This window comes from Gasterosteus aculeatus, chromosome 16, assembly GCF_964276395.1.
Source record: "Gasterosteus aculeatus chromosome 16, fGasAcu3.hap1.1, whole genome shotgun sequence".
NCBI classification, from domain to species: Eukaryota; Metazoa; Chordata; class Actinopteri; order Perciformes; family Gasterosteidae; genus Gasterosteus; species Gasterosteus aculeatus.
In genome coordinates, this window is record NC_135704.1 from 19,709,630 (window position 1) to 19,737,129 (window position 27,500).

The window sequence follows — 27,500 nt, forward strand, 5'->3', positions numbered from 1 at the left end:
CTCTGTGCCAGGTACTGATCCAGCAACAAGAAGGTCATTGGCCTCTTTTTTCTCCACACGTCACTTGTGACCCTTTTGACTATTTGCCACAAAACGTTTGATTGTTCTGTGATCACGCCGACATCTTCAACAGTGCCGCGTTCCTCTGAAATAGAGTCAGATCTCTTTTTTGGCCCATTTTGCTTGATAAAAAAGAAGCTGCCTGATAATTATGCACATTGATCTCCTTCGGCCGCACAGATCACTCGATGTGCTTGTATCCAATTATCACTCAAGAAGCCTTCGTTTGTCCCCCAGGAGAAAGAACAACGACACCATGACGGTGCACACCATGTGTCACAACCCCACCCTGCCACTCGAGGGCGTCGACCCGGAGCTGCTGCTGAACTTCACCACCGCCGAGTGTCACATGGTCCCACAGCCGGCGGAGGATGGAGACCTGATGGTGTGCGGCTGTGACGGAGAGCAGGAGTGCAATGACAAGCTCATCTTCGACAAGGGAGCCAATGGTGAACACATGAATACATTGGCGGGTGGGGGGATAAATGAGCAGGTGGAGGGATGAGTAGATGGGTGGAGTGAAGGATGAACGCATGAGTGATGGATCGGTTGATGACACAGCCGTTTCAGTGGATAATGTTTTGTATGGACCGATGAGTAGATGTTGGTTTCATCTCTGCTCCTGCAGGGTTCTCCAAGGTGCACAGTAAGGACGTAATTCCAGTGGTGGTGGTCAGCCTGGTGCCGCCCGTCCTGGTTGCCATAGTTGCCGCGGTAGCTTTCTACTTCTACCGCATACGACGTCCCGACAAACCCGGCCCTCCTGCACGCCCCCCCTGGTCCACCAATCACACCACGGAGCTCTACCAGGCTTTCGACCTGCCGCACGGGGGTCTGGGGGATAGGGGAGAAGGTTTGAGGGGTCCCGGAGCAGAGGGGGCGGAGTCTAATGGCAAAGTGCTGTCTCTCAACAACGGGATCATGGGTCACATGACAGATCGTCAGGGCCAGTTGAATGACCCCTTGCCAATCAAGCTGGAGGTCCTGGTGGGGAAGGGGCGCTTTGCTGAAGTGTGGAGGGCGCGCCTGGTGCAGGGCGAAAAGGCGGGAGTGAACACCTACGAAACAGTGGCGGTGAAGGTGTTTCCGAGCGTGGAGTACGTTTCGTGGAGAAACGAGTGCTCCATCATCTCTGACCCCAAACTGGAGCACGAGAACGTGGTTCGGTTCCTCGCTGCCGATCACAGGAGCCTTCCCGGCCACGCCCTCGGGAAGTACTGGCTAGTCCTCGCCTACCACGGCCTCGGGAACCTGCAGGACTTCCTCACGGTCAACATACTGGGCTGGGAGGAGATGGTTGCTATGGCTGCCAGCATTGCCAGAGGGTTAGCTCATCTACATAGCGACACAACACCCAGTGGGATACCAAAGGTGAGTCGGTCTACAATCTCTAAAAGGTTCTTCTGACCCTCATCATATCTCCCTATTTCAGCACGTCTTACCTTCCACACAATATCTTCATGTGAAGTAAACTAAGAGCACACAGATCTGACTACTTACTCCAGCCTCCACTGAAACCCTGAGTTTTTGGCATTTTGGTCCCCGCATCTTGAAACTGTTTTGCAACCACTCCAACAATCCCCCCCTGGGAGCTTTCAGATTAACCGTCACCAGATGGATTCAGTTTCTTGCTCATCTCTTGGTGTTGCCGTAGGTGCCGATAGCCCACCGGGACCTAAAGAGTAGTAACATTGTGGTGAAAAATAGGAGGGAATGCGCCCTGTGTGACTTCGGTCTGGCGCTACGACTGGACCTTTCCCTCACCGTGGACGACTACGCCAACAGCGGACAGGTAAACTGAGGAGTGGTTGAATTTACCGATCGAACACTTTGGACATCTCCTCTATGTTGTCCAGGTGGGGACGGCTCGCTACATGGCCCCTGAGGTTCTGGAATCCAGAGTGAACCTGGAGGACCTCGAGTCCTTCAAGCAAATGGATGTTTACTCCATGGCTCTGGTGCACTGGGAGATGGCCTCCCGCTGCCTCGCCATCGGAGGTACGAGACGGAGACGGTTCTTTGTGGTTCGGCTTGAGGTCTGGAGAATAGTTGTTTCTTTTGTGGGTCTGTTGTCCAACGTTGTGTGAGCCATTCATGGTCTACGCATGATGGATCTTGATGCCATCTGTGGTTCCACCAGCCAGTCAGAGTTTCACAATCTGATGACTATTATCCACCAACAGTTTCATATTGTTGTGTTGCCTTGATGTTATGAACAGAAATTCATGGTCCCCTCAGGTTGAATGACAATAACTTTGGTCAATTAATTTGCTGGTGGAATACAGGTAGTGTACAGTGTACCTGTATACTACGCTTGAATGTTGAAACACATCCGTTCCTGCAGCCATTTGAAAGCCTTAACGTAGGACTTTCTGTGAGTCAGAGGTGAAGGGCTACGAGCCGGCGTTTGGCTCTCGGGTCTGCGAGCAGCCCTGCGTGGACAGCATGAGGGACTTGGTGCTGAGGGACCGAGGACGGCCCGACATCCCGTCAGCGTGGACGCAGCACCGGGTCAGGACTTTCACCTGCACCACACATCTTTCTGAGATGTTCGGCTGTCTGACCTGCAGTCTTCTGTCCCCCAGGGGATGGACGTCTTCTGCTCCACCGTCACAGAGTGCTGGGATCACGACCCCGAAGCCCGGCTGACGGCTCACTGCGTGGTGGAGCGTTTCAACGTGCTGCAGGCGGAGGAGGAGCAGGCGGAGGAGGAGGAGGAGGAGGAGCAGGAGCCGAGGCGAGGCACTGATAGAGAAGAGGGAGGAGACAGAGTAAAGGACTCAGAGACGCCAGACGGTAACCAGAGTCCTTCCATCTCCTCTGCTGCTTCCTCCCTTCAGCCTCTCCACATGGCCCAGCAGGACTCAAAGACAAGTGGCTCCGAGGTATCCCACGATTCACTCCTTCACACCAGCTCTACCATGTGAGCGCCACTGTGGTCCCGCGCTACGAGCCCTCCGGCCTCCTGCCGCGTTTACACGCTTATCTTGTTTTAACAACAAATGTTAGTGACTTTAGCAGCTGATAGCGAAGAGACTGACACTCACAATGTAATGTACAGCAGCAAGGCTAATGCTAACAGCTTACCAACAGGTCACGGGAACGGGAAGGCTAATGCTAACAGGTTACCAACACATGATTGGAACGGGAAGGCTAATGCTAACAGATTATCAACTAGTGATGAAAGAGAAAGGCTAAATCTGACAGTTTACATGATAGCCAACAGGTGATGATCAAGAAAGCTAATGCTAACAGCTAGTCAACAGATGACAGGAAAAGGGAGGCTAATGCTAACAGCTAGTCAACAGGTGATAGCAACAGGAAGACATGGAAGTCTTTTAGGAACACTGATGCTGATGGATAGTCAACAGGTGATAGGAACAGAAAAGCTAATGCTACAGCTAGTCCACAGATAATACAGACAGGAAGGCTAATGCTACAGCTAGTCCACAGATGATACAGACAGGAAGGTTAATGCTACAACTCGTCCACAGATTATACAGACAGGAAGGCTAATGCTACAGCTCGTCCACAGATGATACAGACAGGAAGGCTAATGCTACAGCTCGTCCACAGATAATACAGACAGGAAGGCTAATGCTACAGCTAGTCCACAGATAATACAAACAGGAAGGCTAATGCTACAGCTCGCCCACAGATGATACAGACAGGAAGGCTAATGCTACAGCTCGTCCACAGATGATACAGACAGGAAGGCTAATGCTACAGCTCGTCCACAGATAATACAGACAGGAAGGCTAATGCTACAGCTCGTCCACAGATGATACAGACAGGAAGGCTAATGCTACAGCTCGTCCACAGATAATACAAACAGGAAGGCTAATGCTACAGCTCGTCCACAGATGATACAGACAGGAAGGCTAATGCTACAGCTCGTCCACAGATGATACAGACAGGAAGGCTAATGCTACAGCTCGTCCACAGATGATACAGACAGGAAGGCTAATGCTACAGCTCGTCCACAGATGATACAGACAGGAAGGCTAATGCTACAGCTCGTCCACAGATGATACAGACAGGAAGGCTAATGCTACAGCTGGTCCACAGATGATACAGACAGGAAGGCTAATGCTACAGCTCGTCCACAGATAATACAGACAGGAAGGCTAATGCTACAGCTCGTCCACAGATGATACAGACAGGAAGGCTAATGCTACAGCTCGTCCACAGATGATACAGACAGGAAGGCTAATGCTACAGCTCGTCCACAGATGATACAGACAGGAAGGCTAATGCTACAGCTCGTCCACAGATGATACAGACAGGAAGGCTAATGCTACAGCTAGTCCACAGATGATACAGACAGGAAGGCTAATGCTACAGCTCGTCCACAGATAATCCGCTTCCGCTTTTGCTTCAGAGAGGTATCTGGAGCTGCATCCGCCAAGAGATCCGCCCTCCTCTGACTCTGATTGGTTTGTTTCAGGTTCACGACGAATCAAACCAACGATGGCAGCGAGTTTTATCAGAGGCAGAATAGGAGAATAGTCTTCCCAGAAGTCGGGTAGGATTCATTCGCATGGGATGCTGCATTGAAGACATCTCGGAAAATATGGGACAAATCTCGTCCCTATTTTGTTCTCAAATACGAGACGATTCCGTATTTTAAGGGATGGGAGGCAACAATCGGTAATAAGAACAAGAATGCTAATGCTAACAGCTAGTCAACAGATAATAAGAACAGGAATGCTAATGCTAACAGCTAGTCAACAGGTGATAAAACAGGAAACCCGTCGACCATTGCGTCACTCACAAGATGTCACTCCAAGTTTTCTTGAAGACTTGAGACGTGCTAATGCTAACGGCTAGTTAACAGGTTAAAGGAACAGGGAGGCTCATGCTAACAGCTAGTCTACAGCTGATTGTACCAGGGAGGCAAATGCTAACTGATAGTTCTGCTGGCAGAGATACAAGCATTTATGTATTTTAAGTGTTGTAACGTTAAATGTTTTGGGAGCTGGCCTCTGTTGTGTTGTTGTTTTAGTGGGATTATAATCTATAATCTACTCGTATGAAAAAACTGGACATAAAGTTATTTAAAGAACTAAACCTGTTATGGAAATTCAACAATTTCGAAATTTACAATTAATATGACAAGATAACACTAAAGGAATCCCAATGATGATAAATACATTTTTGTTTTGAAACACAAATACCGAAAACCACTTAAGCATCTCCACATTTGTTTTGTAATAAAGTATTTTGTGTCATTGAGCAGTGATCGTCTCAGTGCTTCATTATTATTATTTATACTTCATTTGTACATCAGGTCCTGACATTTGATGTCAAAGCATCAAATGTATTTTACGGGTAATATTCAGTCAAATGTATTAAAAGTACTAAAACGACAGTGTAGAAATACTTTGAAACAAGTACAAGTCCTGTGTTTACGATCATATTTTAAGTAAACCATAATATTATCATGAAAATGAACTTATACAACATGCTGAATGTAAAAGTACTCATTATGCCAAATAATATTCTTTTTTAATCATTAGTATTTGTGTTAATGTGATAAAAGTTTAGCTCATTTTATTAACTTTATTTACTGCTGGGTAGATGAATTAAATATCTTATTTCATTATATTTAAACCCGACACCCCGACCTCTGACCTCTCCGCTCTGCATGTGATAAACTGCTTGTTCCTCCTCACTGAGAGCAAAACACTCGACTAGATCTCCACTCTCTGCTGTCCTGCTCCTAAATGGTGGAAGGAGGTCTGTGAAGACATCAGGACCACAGAGAGCCTTCACATCTTCAGACAATCAAGAGAATCTGGCTAGCTGTGTCCAGGCTTTATGCTAAGCTAAGCTAACCATCTCCTACTTCCTGGTTAATGCCTTCTGCTCAAAAAAAGATGTGCCAATAATTCTTTTAATTTATGAAAAACCAGAGCGGCAAACATGTGCCGCGGCTCACAAAGTGTTTGTCTGGTCACACTGAACCTGTGTGCATCTCCGAACCGCCACTAACTCGATTAGCGAAGTGTGACATCAAAGGATGAAGCCAATCAGTCTGCTCCGCTTCCACAGATAATCGCATCAACCCGTCGCTCCGTGACGTCACCGTGGGAACCGGAAGTGGAGGACGCATTGAGCTAACGTTAGTTACTGTAGTAAAGGCCCTGGTAATGTGAAAAGTACTGCATCCAGAGGCTGACTGCAGTTACATCAAGTAAAACAGTGTATTATTACATCTGAAAATCCTGGATTAAAAAGTACTGCAGCACAAATGTAGAGAAGTAGAAAGTACTTACAAGTAAAATACAAGAACCTCAAATGTGGAGTTCTAACTCAGTTACATTGTACCATATTTAGCCTATATATATATATATATATATATATATATATATATATATATATATATATATATATATATATATATATATATATATATATATATATATATATATATATATATATATATATATACGATATATATATATACGATATTCATATATATATATATATATATATATTAGTTTTGAATGATTTAGAATGATTTTTATAGCAGTCAATAGCCAATTACATTTACTCGCATTTGCACAACTTAAATACACTCATCACTCTGATAACAAAAACGTTTCTTATCCCTATAATAATTGTATTTGATTATATTTCATCGAATATTTAAAAACCCTAAACTGTTCAAATGTACACGGTTTTTGATCTTAATGTAACAGAGCGTCCTGGGTTCGTGGATGATGCACTGAAAAACGGAGTCGCAGTAGACGCGTCGTTCACCTTGAAGGGACAAACCATCTCAAATGCAAAACACTAAACACGAGACAGTCTGTCACATTAAATACATTCCTACTGTGTACAGCCGAATCACCGTCAACGGGAAGTCGTTTGGTAGCAGAAACACTCTGGTTGTCATTAGACGATCTTTGCAGTTCGGCCGTTCGCCGCTCCGCGGAGTGACTCATCTTGTTAAGAAAGGATCTTCGAAGCACCGGTCATCTCCACTCAGGTGACACCGAGCAACAAACCGGCTGTCCGGCGTGACGTTACATTCCTCCGTATAACCGGCCAGTGTTTTCCTCGCGTGTCCTCAGATTTAACTGCTGGATACGTTTATTTTGCGGAATCGCCAACATGTTCTGATTCATCCTGCGAGCGATGAACGAAAGGAGCCCCGAGGGGACCAGACCTGCGGAGGTTCTGTTGATAGCGGCTCGCCGTGTTTGGCTCTCGGGGCCGGTCGGAGGATGGAGCCGAGGCCCTCCGTGTGCCAGTTTCTCGGCCCTGTCCTTGTCCTCTCCGTCCTGTTGGTGCTAGTGAGCTGCCACGGGACGTGTAGACACCGAGTCCCGTCTCCCGACGAGGTGAGCCTCGGTTTTGATGCTGCGCTGATTAGCCCTTAAGCTAACCTAAAACCTGGCTAGCTTAGCTCAGCAGCAGCACTGTGGCAGCGGACGGGTTGAGCTAGCTGGCATGCTAACTGTTGGCTCTTGTGGCTAAGTAACGTAACTGTAGTTTTACAATGTGTGACATATTTACTGTCGTGTGTGGGTATTTATTGAAATGTATTGTTTGACATCCAATAGGCGTCTTATGGTGACACCTTTGTGTTCGTGTGCAACATTTAAAGCTAGCTAGCCGCCCAAATGAGATTAGCTGTAGAGTTACCAACATGTTTCCCCAGTAACAACAACTACACAACACTTCCGTCTGGGTCTCTTCAAAGTAAAAGGGCCCTATTCGTAAAGTATGTATGTGTGTCAAAGTGAGTGATCTAAACATCAGGAAATCCCACAAATAAATCCCAAATATAAAAAAATCCACTTTCGCCTCTTGAATTCTCTCCTTATGAACTTCTAGGTGGTCCACCATGTGCACCTGAGGCCTGAGCGGCTGATGAAGAGGAGCCCCACCGACGCCCTTCAGCTGAAGATAAAGATCATCTACGACCACAGCGTTGACCGGTCAGTACCGCGGGACGCTTCAACGTGTCCGCCTGTCTCTGTGTCTCAGGGGTTTAGTCTGCCTCGATGTCTCTGAGGTCTGGTGTCTCCACAGGCTCCCTGCGGACCGGAGGAGGCTCGTGAAGGTGAGCAGGTCTGCAGCACTTTGGTTCTGAGCTTTCTGGATTCCGCAGACTACAGTTCGGGCGACACCGCGTGCTTGGTGACGCGTCTACACCGGAATATAAAGTATCTGGGGAGCTTTTACAGCTTTCTCACAGACGCCATCGTTAGGGGAGACGTGCCATTTTAATGATCTGCTAATGAGGTATTATCTAATGATAACTCTGTAGACAAACGGAGAAATAGACTATGATCCCTTCATTTTTCCTGTTTAAAAGAATTCTATATTTATTGTACTTCTAAATTAAATTCCACAAAAAAATTGGTTTTGAGCGCCACCTCGTTTGTGCGTCCAGACAACAGTGATGTCGTGTGTGTTTCCTCAGGATGAGCTCTTCCCTCAGGCCATCGACTTCCTGCAGAGGGCCTTCAGGGTGAGGCGGCGGGTCGGTCCGGTGCTGCTCAGCAGGTCTGTGAACCCGTCCACATGTTTGTCCTCTGAGCCACAGCTGGACTCACTCAGCATCCAGATGTGTGGAGGCAGCCTTCCTCTTCAGGGAAAAATATATATATATACCCTAAAATATGTTTATATACGTTCAAAAACGTGTATTTCCATTAGAATGTGGATATGTGTGTATTGGTTGTGTTGTTGTTTACCTCAGTCACACACGCTTCATTGACATCATGGTCTCTGGCAGACAATGTGCCACCAACCAGTACCTGAGGAAGAGGGACGACCCCCACCGCTACTGCCAGGACGCCTGTGCTGAGGTGACGCGGTGCGGCCCGGTCGTTGTGCCACAGCACCACCTGCAGGTCAGGAAGGGCCACTCCGTCCCTCCGTCACCAGGACAACCGAGTAACGCTTCCGTCTGGGTGCCTTCAAAATACAAGCGGCGTTTTTGTGAAGCTAGAGGACTTAAAAACCAGCTGGAAGCTACAATTTAGAACCAACAAAACCACTGCTGCTTTCATCTGTTTATTTTGTCCCACATGTTTTATTAAACCTAGTGATTGCAAACAAACGTATCCATGTATTAGATTGTTGATTTGAAACCTATTCTTTGTGAAGACAAGAATACCATAAAGTGTATTTTAATAGACCACATGCAGGTCAGGAAGGACCAGCCGGATGTTCAGGTGATGAAAAACAAACCAAATCAAACTGCTGCTTTAAAAAATAAAAACAGGTTGACATTAACAGTGAAGCATAATAATTGGACTAAATATTCATAGAGTTACACATTGCACATTTTCTGTATTATTTGGCTTTATTTGTACATATTTCTTTCTTTCAAATCTTAATTGCTTCACATTCTTAGAAGCTCTCTGCTGTTCAGCCGAGCTCTGCCTGCACGCCACGATACATCACAGCCATCCTACTGCATCACGACCTGGGCACACGCCTCACTAACAACTGCAACCAGACACTAAACACGATGAATGAGTGAACGCACAACGTCTTCTGGAAAATCAGTCTTCTGTTCAAGGAGCAAAACTGTCTATTGACACGACTGACAATGCAACCCAATGTTGGTGTTTCTAATAGAGGCATTATTAAGTAACCCTGGTTAAAAGAGAAGCCCCGTTGTTCTCAACACTCCTGCAGGTGCAATTGTACCGAGTCTACATTCGTTTTTTCCCTTTAAAAAAAGCCTCCTGTGGACACGTGTTGTAAATTAGTGATTCGCTACAAACTAAACAAACAGAAAAATGTAACTTTGCCGTTTCTTGTTTGTATCCTTATGTTATAAATTCTCTTGCCCCCCCTCTAGCAATGCAAGGTGTGCAGTGCCTCGGGGAAGTCCTGCGGCCCCTTGGGGCCCCCGGATGGCCCGGGGGTCCAAGGGGCCGACTTCGTGCTTTACGTCAGCGGCGTTCCGACGGAGCGCTGCGGGCAAGAGAACATCGTGGCCTACGCCGCCTACTGCCAGCTGGAGGCGGAGCTAGACAGGTGGGTTTAATCATTGACCAAAGGTGGCCATCGCCTTGGTAACGATGACATCATCACTGTTTATGCAGCTACGGGTTGTCATTTTTAGATGTTAGAGACAGGAAGTGATCATGTGAGTAAATATCAGCAGAAGGATCGATTCCACCGTTGTCCCTTTAATACTAATGACACATAATACTGGTAATATGCAAACAGCGTTTGATCTGTAGCTTAGCATCGTCCCCTGGACATGTCCCGTGACCTCCACCTGTGTCCCTCAGGCCAATCGCCGGCTACGCCAACCTGTGCCCCGCCATGATCTCCTCCCAGCCGCAGGAGTTTGAAGGGATGCTCTCCACCGTGAAGCACGAGGTCATCCACGCACTGGTGAGTGACGCTAGCTGCTGCTGCTCCAGACACTGGATGGTCTCTGAAGTCGGACCTGCGCTCCGTTTTCCTCCTCAGGGATTCTCCGCCGGTCTGTTTGCCTTCTACCACGACGACGAGGGAAACCCTCTGACTCCTCGCTTCACCAGCGGCCTGCCGGCCTTCAACGAGAGGTGACTGGCTCTCCTCCTCCTCCTCATCTGTGTGTCTGTGACCGGTCCTCCTCCTCCTCCTCATCCGTGTGTCTGTGACCGGTCCTCCTCCTCCTCCTCCTCATCTGTGTGTCTGTGACCGGTCCTCCTCCTCTTCATCCATATCTGTGACAGGTCCTCCTCCTCCTCCTCCTCCTCATCTGCACATCTCACTGACTCTGCACTTTTTCCAAGTTTTCCATCCTTTCTTTTTATTGTTTAATAGTAGTACAAGTATTGTCTTCATGTTTCTGTGTGTGTGTGTGTGTGTGTGTGTGTGTGTGTGTCAGTCTGGGTCTGTACCAGTGGAGCGAGGCGGTGATCCGGACTGTCAGCCGGCTGTGGGACATCAGAGGAGGAGTGATGGTCCGACACCAAGTCCACGTCCTCGTCACTCCCCGAGTGGTGGTGAGTATACTGTGTGTGACGGGCGGCGTCCGTCAGTAGGCGGGATCGCTGTAGTTAGGGTTGTTGTTACGTCTCCTCACGCTTTTGTTAGCGGCTGTACGGCGTTTAGCTGCGTATCACAGACTACAACACTGAGCTCTTCACCTCGCAGCTAAAACGCGTTGCTCACCTCCACCTGAGGGGGCGACTCCTCTGCTCCCATAGACGTCTATGAGGAAATGACTCTACTTCTCTGTAGTGACCAGCAGGGGGCGACTCCTCTGCTCCCATAGACGTCTATGAGGAAATGACTCTACTTCTCTGTAGTGACCAGCAGGGGGCGACTCCTCTGCTCCCATAGACGTCTATGAGGAAATGACTCTACTTCTCTGTAGTGACCAGCAGGGGGCGACTCCTCTGCTCCCATAGACGTCTATGAGGAAATGACTCTACTTCTCTGTAGTGACCAGCAGGGGGCGACTCCTCTGCTCCCATAGACGTCTATGAGGAAATGACTCTACTTCTCTGTAGTGACCAGCAGGGGGCGACTCCTCTGCTCCCATAGACGTCTATGAGGAAATGACTCTACTTCTCTGTAGTGACCAGCAGGGGGCGACTCCTCTGCTCCCATAGACGTCTATGAGGAAATGACTCTACTTCTCTGTAGTGACCAGCAGGGGGCGACTCCTCTGCTCCCATAGACGTCTATGAGGAAATGACTCTACTTCTCTGTAGTGATCAGCAGGGGGCGACTCCTCTGCTCCCATAGACGTCTATGAGGAAATGACTCTACTTCTCTGTAGTGACCAGCAGGGGGCGACTCCTCTGCTCCCATAGACGTCTATGAGGAAATGACTCTACTTCTCTGTAGTGATCAGCAGGGGGCGACTCCTCTGCTCCCATAGACGTCTATGAGGAAATGACTTGATTTATTCCCACAGTGAACATTTAAAAAACATGAGTTTATGGTCTCAGTCTCTAGTTTCAGGTCTTCTTCAGTACAGATGATGTTCATTTGCGGGGCTACTGTGAATGTTTCCTTTAACACACAATGTGAGGACCCATTTGCTCCTCCTCTCCTCCAGGAGGAGGCCAGGAGACATTTCAGCTGTCCCATCCTGGAGGGCATGGAGCTGGAGAACCAGGGCGGGATGGGGACCGAGCTCAACCACTGGGAGAAGAGGCTGCTGGAGGTAAACCCTCTCTGACTCCTCCCCCTCCTCTCTGACTCCTCCTCCCCCTCCACTCTGAACGTCTCCGCCTCCTCTCTGACTCCTCCTCCCGCTTCTCTCTGACTCCTCCTCCCCCTCCTCTCTGAACGTCTCCCCCTCCTCTCTGACTCTCCCCCCCCCCCCCCCCCCCTCCACTCTGAACGTCTCCGCCTCCTCTCTGACTCCTCCTCCCGCTTCTCTCTGACTCCTCCTCCCCCTCCTCTCTGAACGTCTCCCCCTCCTCTCTGACTCTCCCCCCCCCCCCCCCCCCCCCCTCCACTCTGAACGTCTCCGCCTCCTCTCTGACTCCTCCTCCCTGAACGTCTCCCCTTCTAGAACGAGGCCATGACGGGCTCCCACACTCAGAACCGGGTGTTCTCCAGGCTGACCCTGGCCCTGATGGAGGACAGCGGCTGGTACTGGGCGGACTACGCCCTGGCTGAGAGGCTGGAGTGGGGCCGAGGCCTCGGCTGTGACTTCGTCATGAAGAGCTGCAAGTTCTGGATGGAGCGGCAGAGACAGAGGTGATCAATGATCTGATCAATGTGCTGATCAGTGAGACATTGATACACTTGTGCAACCTGAAGGAGATTGTTCTGACGTGCGTGTGCGTGTGCAGGCGCCACGCGGTGACTCCGTACTGTGACACAGTGCGAGCGTCTCCTCTGCAGCTCACCTGCAGACAGGACCAGCTGGCTGTGGCCGTCTGCAACCTGCAGAAGTACCAACAGGAGCTGCCACACGAGTACCAGGTACACACTTACTACACACACTACACACGTGCTGCAGTCAGACATGCCTGACGTGTCCCCCGTGTCCTCTCAGTACTTTGATAGGATCCCTGACGTGTCCCCGGACCAGGTGGCCATGTTCGGGGGGGCCGTGGAGATCGCTGACTTCTGTCCCTTCAGTCAGGAGTTCAGCTGGCACCTGAGTGGAGAATACCAGAGGAACTCGTACTGCAGGGTGCCTGAGAACCAGCCAGGTGACCCCTTCTTACCTGTGTGTGTGTGTGAGAAACACGCGTGTGACGTGTGTGTGTGTGTTCAGACTGGAGGAGGAACTACGGGGCGGAGCAGTACGGACCCGACTCGGTGTGCGTGTACCAGAAGTCGGCCTTCACCATGGAGCAGTGCACCAGGAGGATGACGTACCCTGACTGGGGCTCCGGCTGCTACCAGGTGTGTCGATAAAGCTTTTTCGACCCCTCTGCTATCGCAGCGGCTCAGACGGTAAGATGTCCGTACGCATGAATCTCTCCCACGGTCGTACCAGTATTACGCCGTTATTAGCGCCCGCAGCTACGAGCCCAACAGAGGAGCCGGTCTGTTTGGAGGGTTTGTGGTTTTGGAAAACCCGACGTTAGTTCCGTTAGATCAGAAAACCATTAATCTTCTGTCGAGCATCTGGTGGCAACACTAGCAGCTTACGAGCTAACGAGCTAACAAGCTAACTCGCCAGCCAGTTGCGAGCTAGCTGGCCAGCTGTGTAATGTGTAAATGCTGTTTGGATCAAGCTTCCATTCACTGTGGTTGTCGATAAAGATTTAACTCTATAACTGATGAGTTGTCTGTGTGCTTGTGGATAAAGTTTCTGTGGCCCCCCAGGTGCGCTGCTCGTCCCGGGGCCTGGAGGTGCTGGTCCAGGATCAGTCGTTCCTGTGCGCGCAGAGCGGTCAGCAGCTGAGCGTCAGCGTGCGAGTCAACGACTGGGTCTACAACGGCGTCCTCGTCTGCCCCCCCTGCTCCCACTTCTGTGACGACTGCCCCCTCCCCCACCAGCTCCCGCCCACCAACGCCTCCAGGAGCCACCCCATTGGTCGGTGCTGAGTGACTTCTTTTTTATCAATACAGAGGACAAAATGCCATATTTGTTAAATATAATATGAATATATATATGGGTAGTAAAGCTAAATACTAGTATTTGTACTATTGTCTTTTTCTTAGGAGTAAAAATAATGATTATATAAAATAAAAGTAGATTTTTCCATAAGTATTATTTTATTAGTGGCATTAGAACGCTATTAGAAAGGGGAACAATCACATGACATTCCGTTGCAGACCCCTGCTCCAGCTCTCAGGGTCCGGTCTTCACTCTCTGGCTCCTGGTGCTCCACCTGCTCCCCCTGCTGGCCGGCCTGCTGCTCTGCAGCTGATGAACCACACGAGGGCCCCCCGGCCCCCCACTGACTGAGGTTGTTTGAGGCTCTCTGGCAGACGTTTTGAGCCCCTTATGAACACTTTCCATATGACTCAGCCCAAGGGGACTACCCACAAGTCATTGCAACGTGAGGTTAAAACGGATAACGGGTGGAGATGGTGATGATGTTACGGTCCTCAGGCACTTCGCCTCTCGGCAGCTTCCACCTGAGGATGAACCTCAGACTAACAACTCAAACGCTGCCCTAATTTTCAGGTTTGTTTCTTTGGGTTAAACTCTTCTTCTGTGGTTCTTCATTGTAGCGTGTTACTTCCTGTTGAGCAGCTGTGTGGTATTTTTATTATTATATTTATATGAGAAGCCGACAAACCCGTTGCACTGGTTTAGTTTTTATTTATTGAAGAGAAAGTTTCTCATCATGTGACTTGCGTGTCAACAGGAAATAAACAAACTGCTTAATGTTTACAGGTGGAAATTATTTTAGAAAAAGGGCTGCTTTTTGAAAACCCACCTTGAGACAATTGTTTTTCAGAATAAAAGCCTTCGGTCTCTGAGACGTCCGTGTCTTTTGTCTGAGAACGTTTCATATTTCAGTTATTGAGATAGACGTTGTGTCCTCTCTATGACAGGAAATGATGTCACTCACGGAAGCCCCGCCTCCTCTCCATGGGCCCACACGGCGAGATGTAACAACATATTTAATGATCAAAGCGTATCAACATATGTCCATATTGTTATAGAACTGTTCCTTTAAGAAAATACCCAAAATATTTATTTAACACACAGAATTTAGTTTAATTATTAGATCCTGATGGAGGAGTTTGGTTTTATTTTGGAGCCTTTTATGGATTGTAATAGAAAAGAAAGCTAATACAATATGAAAATGGTTGAAGTTGTTTCACTTGTAAAGTCCTTCAAATAAAATCATATTCAACATGTCACATGTTTGATATGACTGAATCGGTTGTAATGGAACAGCAATGGAGGGAGAATTACTCAGAACACTGAAATATCTTTTCACAGGTACCCGTCCACTGTGGTACTAATGCCACAACGGGAAAATAAAAACAGTAACAGTATATCTGAGCTCCTTTACCTTAAAAGTAGTACAGTGGAATCAGCAGATGTCTAAGTGTCTCCAGATGTGTCCAGCTGTCAGTCCGTCCCCCTGATCCACAGGAAGCCCACCTGGGTGCCGAAGTTTAGTCCGTCCCTGACGTGTGAGAAGAAGTCTTCAGGGTGGCAGGAGGTGCAGCGTTGCATCTCCTTGTGGTCATGGATGTGTCCAGAGAGGACGCCTCCTCTCTGCAGAAGGACTCTGTCACAGGAGACACAGTAGAATCAGACTTTACTGTCCAACGTGCAGGCAGCAGGACTAGTATACGTGTCTGCTGTCCTCTATGTATTATACTGATCTATTATGTCCCCTATCGGCAACGGATGACACCACCCTCATTGACTGATCTCTGGTGGGGACGAGTCCGCCTACAGGTGGAGTCTGACCATCTGGTGTCGTGGTGCAGTCAGAACAACCTGGAGCTCAACGCTCTAAAGACAGTGGAGATGGTTGTGGATTTCAGGAGGAGCAGAGCCCCACCCTCCCCCATCACCCTGTGTGACTCCCCCATCACTATTGTGGACTCCTTCCGTTTCCTGGGCTCCATCATCACCCAGGACCTCAAGTGGGAGCTGAACATCAGCTCCATCACCAAGAAGGCTCAGCAGAGGTTGTTCTTCCTGAGGCAGCTGAAGAAATTCAACCTGCCAGAGACGATGATGGTCCACTTCTACACGGCCATCATGGAGTCCGTCCTCTGCTCCTCCATCAGCGTCTGGTACGCTGCAGCCACAGCCAAGGACAAGCAGTAAGGCCGAGATCCTCCTTGTGGCAGTGGCAAGTGGGTGGCATCAAACTTGAGAGCCCCACCCCCTACACGGAACCCGCCGGTCCAAACCTAAAATTAGCCTCTGTAATAAGAAGACGGGGGCTCACGTGTCTCAAATAAAATTAAATAAAATTAAATAAAATTAAATATTTACAGCAGCTGACCTGTCGTACAAATAACAGTTGTTTCTGGGAAAAATTGGCTCCTCCCACCCAGCGTGCCGTCGTGACGCCGACTGATTTACTGGCGATTGCCGCTGCCTGCCACAAAGTTGCCACCCACTTGCCACTGCCACAAGGAGGATCTCGCTGTCACTCAGGACAAGGGCAGGCTGCAGCGTGTCCTCCGCTCTGCAGAGAGGCTGATCGGCTGCAATCTGCCGTCCCTGCAGGACTCGTTTGCTTCCTGATCTCTGAAGCAGCTAAAAAGATCGTGGCCGACCCCTCTCACCCCGGACAAAACCTGTTTGTGCCCCTTCCATCTGGCAGGAGGCTGAGGTCCATCAGGACTACGACCTCCCGCCACACCAACAGTTTCTTCCCGTCGGCAGTCGGGCTCATCAACAGAGCCGGTCCCCCACTGACTGACTCACAAACACATTCGGACACTTTCAATAGTATCTCTATCTGTTGGCTGGTTCCCTTTATCTTTTTTATCTGTATTTGATATCTTATTTTATACCTATTGTTGATTTAATCGTATTATTCTCCTTTGTTCCATATTCACCACCCACCATGACAACGTCCTTGAATGTTCAACATACTTGGCACATGAATGTTTCTGATTGTGATTGTCCTCTCCCGGTTAGGACCTCTACCTGTTGGCCAGGCGGAGGTCTACGTGGGGTCGGGCTGACTCTGGATCAGGGACACAGCCCCGGTCGATCCGGAGGAAGTCCTGCGCCTGCTGTCTGTCCAGCGTGAAGCAACAGGCTCCCACCGACGGCCCCATGGCAACCATGATGTCGCTCACCCGGCAACCGAACTCCGTCACCATAGCCTCCACCGTCGCCATGGCTACACCCATCAGCGTTCCCTTCCAGCCTGAGGACAGCGAGGTACAGGTATTTAGGTACTACAGTGATGTACTTGTACCCTAAGTGAGTACTTCCATCTACTGCTACTTGTGCATTAGATTAGAAAACATCATTGATCCCTGTTGGGGAAACTCGTTTGCCACCAAAGCTTATCTAGAACAACTGCATCAGGGTCCTTTCAGTTTAACTTCATGAGGCTGGACGATCTGTTGACCCACATTGACCACTGGGGAGACCCCCCCCCCTCTTTCTAAAATCAATAACCAAAACCGTTACTACACCAGCAGACAAAGGATTCAGCCTCCTGTCTATAGGCCAGATGTTTGCCTCGGGTCAGTAGACCAACCTCTCACCTGAGAACCAGAGCGGGATAAAACCCTGTGAATTGGGTTAGAAACTGATCCCAACCGAGCTGACATGTACATCGGACATGGAGTCCATGCAGAGGCCATTTATGTATAGAAACGAGAAGAACCGGTGCCATATTGGTACCGGTTCCTATATGACCCATATCTACTGGACCAAAACGCGACGCAGATTTCGGTACCTGATAGCTTACTGCTCGTGTAGCTACGGTAGCTTGTTAGCCATCTAGCTTCTATTCACATTTATTTAAGTCAGTGTTTCCCTCCGTGTGCGACTGTGTGCGTCTGTGTGCGTCTGTGTGCGTCTGTACACAGGAGAGCACAAAGCGCGCCAACGCAACGACCCCCACCTCCCGGCCCCCACCCAAGTATTAATATATATTAATATAAAATATTAGATATTCCCTGTAAACAGACCAAGCTGTCACCTGCGTGAGCGGCTCCGATGACCTTTGACCTGGGATCGGCGAACAGGATCGGCATGCAGTCTGCTCCCGGCGCCGCTAGCACCACGCCGGCGCGGTCTGTTACCATGGCGTCATAGCTCCCCGGCTCAGCCCGGCCCACGACCCACACACGGCTGCCATGCTCCACCTGCAGGAGACGGGTCCAATAATGAGTAATGTAATGAGGATAAATGTCATCAGGTTTGACCAGCGGCGATGCTGGTTTTTCCGCTTCAGTAAACATCCCAGTAGGATTCAATCACACATCACACAAAACATGCATTATTACTTTAAATACTAGTACTGTGTACATACAACGTGTAATACTGATGGAAGTAAAGCTGTATGTTTGTGGCAGTCTGGTACCTTGACCAGACGCAGAGAGAGCGGGTGGAAGCCGGCGTGGAGAGCCAGTCTGCGGCGGTTCTCCTGCACCACGGCCTCGGCGTCCCTCCTCCTGCTGCTGCTGAACAGGTTGAGGGAGGAGAGGGTCGGGATGAGCGACACGCCGCCGGTCCGAGTGCTGAAGCCGTGACCGAAACATTCTGAGGAGAGAGATGAACGACAGTGTGTGACGAGCACACGTAGACCCCCAGTGGTGCTCCAGCACCGGGTGACAACAGCGCGTTCACTCATCAATATCTGATAATAAAAATGACAATGTTTGTCATCAATTACCCCCAAATGTGTTTTGATATCTGACGGGGATTTTTTTTATAGTTATTCCGCCCCGACATCCTCCTCCTCCTCCTCCTCCTCCGCCTCCTCCTCCTCCTCCTCCTCCGCCTCCTCCTCCTCCTCCGCCTCCTCCTCCGCCTGGTGCAGCATCAGACCAGCAGGTGATGACGAAGCCCCGCCCCCCCACATTGTTTGGTGATAAATTAACATTACGTTGCAACTGGTCCGACGTTAAAGAGAAATAAGAAATAAACAAACTAAAATCTCACGAAATCCGTGATTTAAAGCTTATCCAGATGTTTACTGACGTTTGTCACGTTTAATGGAGGAAGATTCAGACAGCAGAGAATTTAAAGGCAGTTTTACTGTTCTATAAATTAGATTAGAAGTTCTTTAGCTTTATTTAATTTCCATCAATTATTGAAAAGAAAGGTATGTATTAAGTTAGTTATATGACAGTCTGGTGAGGTACATTATTAGTGTAATGCTGCTTCAACTCAGTCGGAAGGTAAAATAAAATGTGTGTGTCGCTTTTTGTGATTATGTAAGTCGCTCTTATTATGCACAACATGATTTATCTCATTTACATTTGCAGCATAATGCCGAGAAAACAGACTCCAAAAGAAGAAGGACGGGAAAATATCTTACTGTGTTTTTATTTGTTTTATCATTAGTATTTTTAATTTCATGAAATAACTGATATATATATACATATACACTGTATGTAGTCATATCTATATATATATATCTATAGAGAGAGAGAGAGAGATGTACATGAACTATAAGTTTTGAAGTTGTCACATCAAAACGTACTAAACGATGTTCTTTCTGTTTGGAACCAACCTGGGATCAGGGATGACGTCAGAACCCGGACTCCTCCCCCCAGTGCGGGCAGCCCCTGCACGAGCGCCGTCACCTCTTCTTCCACGCTGACCGCTTCACCAGGTGGGTCCGAGTGGGCGGGACCTGCGCAGCTCGCACAGGTAAGCGCGTGCACGCGGTAATCAAAGGTGTACACGGCCGTGAAGAGCCGCCGCACGTAGAGGGCCAGCCGGTCCCGGCCCCGCGGGGTGGTGAAGACCCGGACCGAGCTCACGTCCATCCGGTCCAGGGTCCGCTTGAACCGGAACAAACAGTCCGCCGTGGACCCCGAGTCCAGCACGTGCACGCTCCCGCCACGCAGGTCGTCCCGGGAACAGTCCCCGCACAGCAAGAAGACGCGAGCCGGGTCCCCCGGTGGAGGCGCGCCGGTGCAGCCCGGACCGCAGCCGTGGACCAGGTCCATCAGGACCACCGGGACCGCGTCACTCATCGCGCTGACACACGACCCGCTGTCCGCCCAGAGACCCGGGAGACACTTCCGGGTCCGCGCAGCCCGGCCCCGCCCACAATGGAAACTCGTCTGAGCAGCTTCCACCTGATGTGCGTAAAGTACACTAAGTACATCATGTACCCGTAAAGTACACTATAAGTACATAATGTACCCGTGAAGTACACTGCAAGTACATCATGTACCCGTAAAGTACACTATAAGTACATCATGTACCCGTGAAGTACACTGCAAGTACATCATGTACCCGTAAAGTACACTATGAGTACATCATGTACCCGTAAAGTACACTATAAGTACATAATGTACCCGTGAAGTACACTGCAAGTACATCATGTACCCGTAAAGTACACTATAAGTACATCATGTACCCGTGAAGTACACTGTAAGTACATAATGTACCCGTGAAGTACACTGTAAGTACATAATGTACCCGTAAAGTACACTGTAAGTACATAATGTACCCGTGAAGTACACTGTAAGTACATAATGTACCCGTAAAGTACACTATAAGTACATAATGTACCTCCGACATGTACTTAAGTCAAAGTACTTTTCACCACCGGATCATTCCATCGATTTTCATAGTTTCTGTGTGTGTCTGTTGTCTTACTTTGCGTGTCTGCTTGTGTGTGTTAAGTTACTTTGTGTGTGTAACTGTGTTGTAAATAATTTAGTTGAACTACAGAACCTGTTATAGTTTCTCTCCACCAGGAGGCGCCAGATACTCAGCTCTCACCACCTCAGAGGAGCCAAGTCCCTCCTTCCTTCTCTTCCTTCTCTTCCACCCCTTATTCCCTCCATCCTTCCCTCCTTCGCTCCTTCCTAATCCTCGGTGTCTTGTTCTATGTACAGAACATATATCTACAAATCCTTGCCGTGCAAAGGATTGTGGCTCCTTAGTGGACTTTGTACTGCAGAATGTGACCCGATGCAGTAGGACATCAGGTATTTTACTGCCTAAGTACACACTATAATGTACTGCCTGAATTGTTGTGTGTGTGTGTATACATATATATATATATAAATAGATATATAGATCTCTATATATAGATCTATATCAATTTAGCTTTCAGGGGGATTCTGTAACGAGTGTTTGCACTGTAATAAATTACTGTAAAATTAATAAAATTACGAGTAATTCTCAACAGTAACGTACTGTTATTCGTAAACAATTCAATTCATTTTATTTTGTAGAGCCCAAAATCGCAGGTTACAAATTTGCCTCAGAGGGCTTTACAGTCTGTAGAAATACAGTGGAATACTGTTAAATATAGCAACGGTTTTTGGAAGAAAATATATTTTTTTACTACTGTATTCAGTGCTTTTCGGTTGAGTCTGACTCCGCCCACTACTCGCATCGTATAATCACATTGCATCACGTGTCTACCTCTTATTATCACATTAAATGGAAAGACTTATTTTATTTTTACATTGCACCAATTCACAGAGTCAAACCTGTAACAGTCATCCTCCTGTAACACGGCAACAGATGGCTTCTGACCACCAAAGTGGACCGAGCCAGAGAGCAGACGCTCAGCCCTCAGTGAGCTGCTCCACCTCGCCGTCAGCTCGCCGTCAGCTCGCCGTCAGCTCGCCGTCACCTCTTCAGACTCTACCTCCACTAACACACTAACTACCTGCAGCACTTACATTGGACTTATAATGGTTCTTATCTACAGCAAGTTGTACATCGGCTTATTTTATGAAATCACTCTTTCTTGTTTCTTGTTCTTCTGAGTTTGTGTCCTGATGGTTGAAATGTTCTTGTTGTAAGTCGCTTTGGATAAAAGCGTCAGATAAATGACGTGTGATGTGATGTAATAACTGATCATGGGCATCACGGTAGGAACAGTAAAATAACGGTATAATGCTGTTTCTATACAGCACTGTACTGTGTTGTTTTTTTACAGTATTATGCTGTTGTTGTAATTTACAGTAGGTATGCTGTAGAATTACAGTAGAATACAGGAAATGTGGCTGCCAGTAGATTACTGTAAATTAACGAGGAAATTCGTTTGTGTGGCCACAGCAGTGCATCATGGGTATTGTAGTATTTACAGACTACTGATCATCTTTGAATTTTAAGTTAAAGCAGCCAAACTGATGGAATAGTTATTAATCAAACTGCATATTAATATAGAACAACTTATATTAATGCAGCCTCTCAGTTTTTTCATATGATCCGTCTGGAAAAGTCAAAGTGAGGAGACGTCATTGACTTAATTAATGATCAGGCCTGTGTGGTTCCGCTGTATGGAGGACAAAAGCTGCCAGGAGAAGAAATATATAAATCAGCACTAGTGCATTATTAGCTTCATTATTTTCTGAGGATAATATTATTAATACTCAACAAATGAACCTGAAATGTATTTGATACATTCATGAATTAATGAGACAGCAAAGAAAAACTGGGACCGTTTATTTGATCACAGAACCCACACCTGATGTAATCAATAGTTATTGATTGATTGAGGTATTATATTAATACTAGATTTATTGACGTTAATTCTTCTGATTAGATTTATTGACGTTAAGTCTTGACCAGATATTCCGACCCTGGGATCGATCCGCTCATTTACATATTTAAAGGGACAGTCGGTCTCAGCTGATGACACGAGACGTGTCTCTACGAACACATGTTCTTGTTCGCTTTTGACCACCGATCACAAATATTGATCACCGGTTCCGCCTCGCGCAGCGTCGTTCGGTCGGAACCCGCCGGAGCGCCGTGCACGGCGCTGTCTCGGGGACGCGCGCGCGCTCCACCGGAGGAGCACCGGGATTCTCTCGCGGAGCATCGCGCGGATCTTCTGCCTCCACACCGGTAAGAGGAGCTCCGTGTCCCCGCCGCGGGTCCGATGTTCCGCCCGCTGCGGCTCCCGGTGACCGGGGACTCGGTTCCGTCTCACGCACCGGATTCCTCGTCCACGAGCCGCGTCTCTTCTTCTGAAAGCTTGACTGTGTTGATGATGTAGGACAATTTATGAGGACAGAGGACACGCAGGAAAGTGTCTCACGCGTCCTCGTCTCTGAGGACAGGTGGGAAGTGTCTCACGTTACTCTGGGGACTCACAGGTGTGTCTCACGTATCCTGTCTCTGGGGACGGACATGAAGTGTCTCACTCGTACTTGTCTTTGGGGACAGACAGGAAAGTGTCCGGCTCGTACACGTTCCTAAGGACAGGCGTGAAGTGTCTCATGTGTCAGGAAAGTGTCTCACACATCCTCGTCTCTGAGGACAGAGGACAGATCAGATCAGCTGGTGTCCCTTCAGCATCACACGGTTCTCTGCTGTTACTCACCTGCTGCTTCATCAACAACAACAACAACAACAGCAGCGATTAGATGGGACACGGAAGATTTATGAGTCATACATTTAAAAACTGGAACTTCATTTAATTGAAGGTCCACCGATGACATCATGCAGAAGTTTGACTTATTTTCCCTCACTTTATTTTCTCTAAACTGTTGAGGGAGAGAGGAGCGTCATCATTATCTATAAGATGAAGAAAAGTGAAGTTCTGATTGACATGTTCTTTACATCGTGTGTTATGTGAGGAGATGATGCGTCATGCAGTGAGTGACAGCTGTCTGTCACTCTGCTCGTCAGCCTCATTCTGTCAGTGATCGCTTGTTATCAGCTGATTGGATCTTTCTAGAACTTATTTCGTCGTCCCGACTTCCCTTAAAGGTCCGACGCTCCTCAGAAGCAGCGGAAGAATTTGGGTTCTAGTGCAGAGTATATATAAATAAATGTAGTAATAGTATTATTAGCATTACTGTTAATCATAGTATTAGTCCTCACAGTAGTAGTATTAATAACACGGGTTAATAAGTGTTAATAGCAGCAGTAGTAGTAGTCTGTTACAGAGAGTCGGTCAGACTACTACTACTACTATCAGTATTATCCAAGCACAAGTAGTATCAGTAGTCATAGCAGTAGTATCAGTAGTCATAGCAGTAGTATCAGTAGTCATAGCAGTATCAGTAGTCATAGTAGTATCAGTAGTCATAGTAGTATCAGTAGTCATAGCAGTATCAGTAGTCATAGCAGTAGTATCAGTAGTCATAGCAGTAGTATCAGTAGTCATAGTAGTATCAGTAGTCATAGCAGTAGTATCAGTAGTCATAGCAGTAGTATCAGTAGTCATAGTAGTATCAGTAGTCATAGCAGTATCAGTAGTCATAGTAGTATCAGTAGTCATAGCAGTAGTATCAGTAGTCATAGCAGTAGTATCAGTAGTCATAGTAGTATCAGTAGTCATAGCAGTAGTATCAGTAGTCATAGTAGTATCAGTAGTCATAGTAGTATCAGTAGTCATAGTAGTAGTATCAGTAGTCATAGCAGTAGTATCAGTAGTCATAGTAGTATCAGTAGTCATAGTAGTATCAGTAGTCATAGTAGTAGTATCAGTAGTCATAGCAGTATCAGTAGTCATAGTAGTAGTATCAGTAGTCATAGCAGTATCAGTAGTCATAGTAGTATCAGTAGTCATAGTAGTATCAGTAGTCATAGCAGTATCAGTAGTCATAGCAGTAGTATCAGTAGTCATAGCAGTAGTATCAGTAGTCATAGTAGTATCAGTAGTCATAGCAGTAGTATCAGTAGTCATAGCAGTAGTATCAGTAGTCATAGCAGTAGTATCAGTAGTCATAGTAGTATCAGTAGTCATAGCAGTATCAGTAGTCATAGTAGTATCAGTAGTCATAGCAGTAGTATCAGTAGTCATAGCAGTAGTATCAGTAGTCATAGTAGTATCAGTAGTCATAGCAGTAGTATCAGTAGTCATAGTAGTATCAGTAGTCATAGTAGTATCAGTAGTCATAGTAGTAGTATCAGTAGTCATAGCAGTAGTATCAGTAGTCATAGTAGTATCAGTAGTCATAGCAGTATCAGTAGTCATAGTAGTAGTATCAGTATACAGAGGCAGGCAAACATCTGTCTCACTCTGAGCTGCAGCTCAGTCTGACACCTCCACCCAACCCCCACCCTCCGGCATCGCGAGGCCGGTCCGGATCAGATGACCTCTGCTTGCTGCAGCCGAGGGGCTCACAGCGTCGGCATTACCCGCCTCCACCCGCCTCCACCCGCCTCCACCCGCCTCCATCCGGGTGACTGGAGGAAACAAAAAGGCCTCCGTCACTCTGCAGAGGCTGACTGGCTTCTTGTTTCCTGTAATGCGATTAGCCGCCGCCCACGAGCCAGGCGCTAATGGAAGCCCGGCTCCGGCTGCTTGGTGGGGGTGGGGGGGTGGTGTGGTGGTGGTCTGAGGGGTGGTGTGGTGGTGGTGTGAGGGGTGGGGGGGCGCTGGACCAGCGCAGGACTCCATTAGCCGGGCGGACCCCCCAAGGCTTGTGTGTGGGTGTGTGTCTCTGGTTCCTGACGGAAGTCAAACGTCACAGAAACCCGTTTTATTCTGGTTCCAGAGACTTGAAGACAAACACGGCGTCTTTGTTCTCTGTGAATATGGACGATGTGACAACGTTATCAATCCATCGGCATCGACAACGAAACCATGTTGTCGTCACCATGTTGTCGTTGTTGTCGGCGACAAGCTGCAGGTGTCTGAGGTCTAACTGTGTCACTGCAGGTTGGCCGACTGCTGCGTAGGATCAGTCCTCTTCCTTCACACAACTATTTCCTGAGTGTGAACTCGTCACAGGCGCTGATCTTCATCGTGGATCCATCTGCTGATCTTCACTCAGGGCGAACAAGTCCGTCTTCAAATTGTAGGAACGAATAATCTCAAGACGAGTTCATTAGGAAATGTAGCCGACGTCTCACCACAAAATGTAAAGAAAAACCCAGAATTTCACACTTTAGAAGATACATTTTCTGTAGATCGACTGAACAGATCACACACACACACACACACACACACACACACACACTCACACACACACAGACACACACACAGACACACACACACACACACACACACACTCACACACACACAGACACACACACACACACACACACACACACACACACTCACACACACACAGACACACACACACACACACAGAGTGGCAACACATCAAAGGAGACGTTCCCATCAGTGTGATGGAGGAAGAGGAGCAGCTGGAGGGGAAGAGCTGCTGTGACTGAAGTGCTTTCTAATTCACACAATGGTGTGTGTGTGTGTGTGCGTGTGTGTGTGTGTGTGCGTGTGTGTGTGTGTGTGAGTGTGTGTGTGTGTGTGTGTGTGAGTGTGTGTGTGTGTGTGTGAGTGTGTGAGTGTGTGTGTGTGTGTGTGTGTGTGTGTGAGTGTGTGTGTGTGTGTGTGAGTGTGTGTGTGTGTGTGTGAGTGTGTGAGTGTGTGAGTGTGTGTGTGTGTGTGTGACAGTAATGGCTCTGCAAGCGTCTTCTTCTGCTCTAATGGTTCCTGTGATGAATTCAGTAGGACAGCTTCCTGTCCCCTGCAGCCACATGTCACACCACACTACACCTCCCAGGGTGCATCTCTCTGACATGCCTCACCCACGGACTGTTTAGAAGAAGTGGACGTCGTCATGGGGATTCGTCCCATTGGTTTGTGGATTTTTTCAACCAGCTAGCAGGAAGTTACCATTTCTGAACTGAGGAGGACGTAAAGACGCTGTACACTGGTAGAGACCTGTCAATCAGCCTGTAGCCCCGCCCTAAAGCGTCCTCTGCTATATGCTCTGTTTGACTAAATGAACATCATGTTGTGTTGAAGAAGACTTAAACTAGAGACCGAGACCATAAACTCATGTTTACGATGTTTACTGAGGGAATAAATCCAGAGAGAAGTAGAGTCATTTCCTCATAGACGTCTATGGGAGCAGAGGAGTCGCCCCCTGCTGGTCACTACAGAGAAGTAGTCATTTCCTCATAGACTTCTATGGGAGCAGAGGAGTCGCCCCCTGCTGGTCACTACAGAGAAGTAGAGTCATTTCCTCATAGACGTCTATGGGAGCAGAGGAGTCGCCCCCTGCTGGTCACTACAGAGAAGTAGAGTCATTTCCTCATAGACGTCTATGGGAGCAGAGGAGTCGCCCCCTGCTGGTCACTACAGAGAAGTAGAGTCATGTTCTCATAGACGTCTATGGGAGCAGAGGAGTCGCCCCCTGCTGGTCACTACAGAGAAGTAGAGTCATTTCCTCATAGACGTCTATGGGAGCAGAGGAGTCGCCCCCTGCTGGTCACTACAGAGAATGCAGCTTTAACTCATGATGCTCTGACTGTAGAATCAGAGGTTACACCTTCCTCTACCTCCCAGAATGCATCATTCTGCTGCAGGTTGTATCTCCGTAAGAGAACAGTTACGCATGAGCACTTTTACGTTATAGTATTTTAAACGGGGTTAAAGTTCGTTGTAGCATCAGCACCTGGACTCTTCTTCACTGAT

The 27,500-nt window shown here is 48.0% G+C and overlaps 4 protein-coding genes across 11 annotated transcripts in view; 3 read left to right on the top strand and 1 right to left on the bottom strand.

Moving 5' to 3' along the window:
- LOC120833504 (TGF-beta receptor type-2) overlaps positions 1–5,295 on the top strand; it is a 12,714-nt gene extending 7,419 nt beyond the window's left edge. Inside the window, exons 3-9 of one of the 2 annotated variants that reach the window (XR_013453063.1) lie at positions 298–509; positions 689–1,431; positions 1,715–1,852; positions 1,917–2,058; positions 2,444–2,571; positions 2,646–3,530; positions 4,023–5,295. Coding sequence is in view for 1 of the 2 variants with exons in the window: in XM_040200632.2 (XP_040056566.2) it covers positions 298–509; positions 689–1,431; positions 1,715–1,852; positions 1,917–2,058; positions 2,444–2,571; positions 2,646–2,987 (1,705 nt within the window). In the remaining variant the exon portion in view is untranslated. Of the gene's footprint in view, positions 1–297; positions 510–688; positions 1,432–1,714; positions 1,853–1,916; positions 2,059–2,443; positions 2,572–2,645 lie in introns of both variants that reach the window. The other variant, XM_040200632.2, reaches the window with a different exon arrangement.
- A 1,442-nt stretch (positions 5,296–6,737) lies between these two features.
- On the top strand, positions 6,738–14,937 carry lmln (leishmanolysin-like (metallopeptidase M8 family)). The gene is made up of 16 exons (XM_040200633.2): positions 6,738–7,409; positions 7,906–8,009; positions 8,104–8,134; positions 8,498–8,580; positions 8,813–8,930; positions 9,890–10,068; positions 10,329–10,434; positions 10,513–10,607; positions 10,916–11,033; positions 12,098–12,205; positions 12,560–12,747; positions 12,843–12,975; positions 13,049–13,208; positions 13,274–13,404; positions 13,831–14,041; positions 14,284–14,937. The coding sequence occupies exons 1-16, from the start codon at positions 7,293–7,295 to the stop codon at positions 14,376–14,378; spliced, it is 1,977 nt and encodes a 658-aa protein (XP_040056567.2). The 5' UTR covers positions 6,738–7,292; the 3' UTR covers positions 14,379–14,937.
- lacc1 (laccase (multicopper oxidoreductase) domain containing 1) lies at positions 8,868–20,156 on the bottom strand. Of its 3 annotated transcripts, XR_013453064.1 has the most exons (6): positions 19,638–20,156; positions 18,483–18,661; positions 18,099–18,264; positions 17,087–17,312; positions 15,480–15,701; positions 8,868–8,994 (listed from the first exon to the last, which is right to left on the bottom strand). XR_013453064.1 is itself a non-coding variant. In XM_040200635.2 (5 exons), the coding sequence occupies exons 1-5, from the start codon at positions 20,104–20,106 to the stop codon at positions 15,539–15,541; spliced, it is 1,203 nt and encodes a 400-aa protein (XP_040056569.2). In that variant the 3' UTR covers positions 15,154–15,538. The 3 variants fall into 3 exon arrangements, 1 of the variants encoding a protein (XP_040056569.2); XR_013453065.1 differs by lacking the exon at positions 8,868–8,994 and having other exon boundaries at positions 14,757–15,701; positions 17,033–17,312; XM_040200635.2 differs by lacking the exon at positions 8,868–8,994 and having other exon boundaries at positions 15,154–15,701; positions 19,638–20,106.
- The window catches only part of enox1 (ecto-NOX disulfide-thiol exchanger 1), a 47,608-nt gene continuing 39,786 nt past the window's right edge, over positions 19,679–27,500 (top strand). The window contains exons 1-2 of one of the 5 annotated variants that reach the window (XM_078091045.1): positions 20,084–20,216; positions 20,980–21,072. The gene's annotated coding sequence lies outside the window, so the exon portion shown is untranslated. Of the gene's footprint in view, positions 20,217–20,962; positions 21,073–22,710; positions 22,952–26,638; positions 26,660–27,500 lie in introns of those variants that run through there. The other 4 variants (XM_078091044.1, XM_078091046.1, XM_040200634.2 and 1 more) reach the window with 4 other exon arrangements.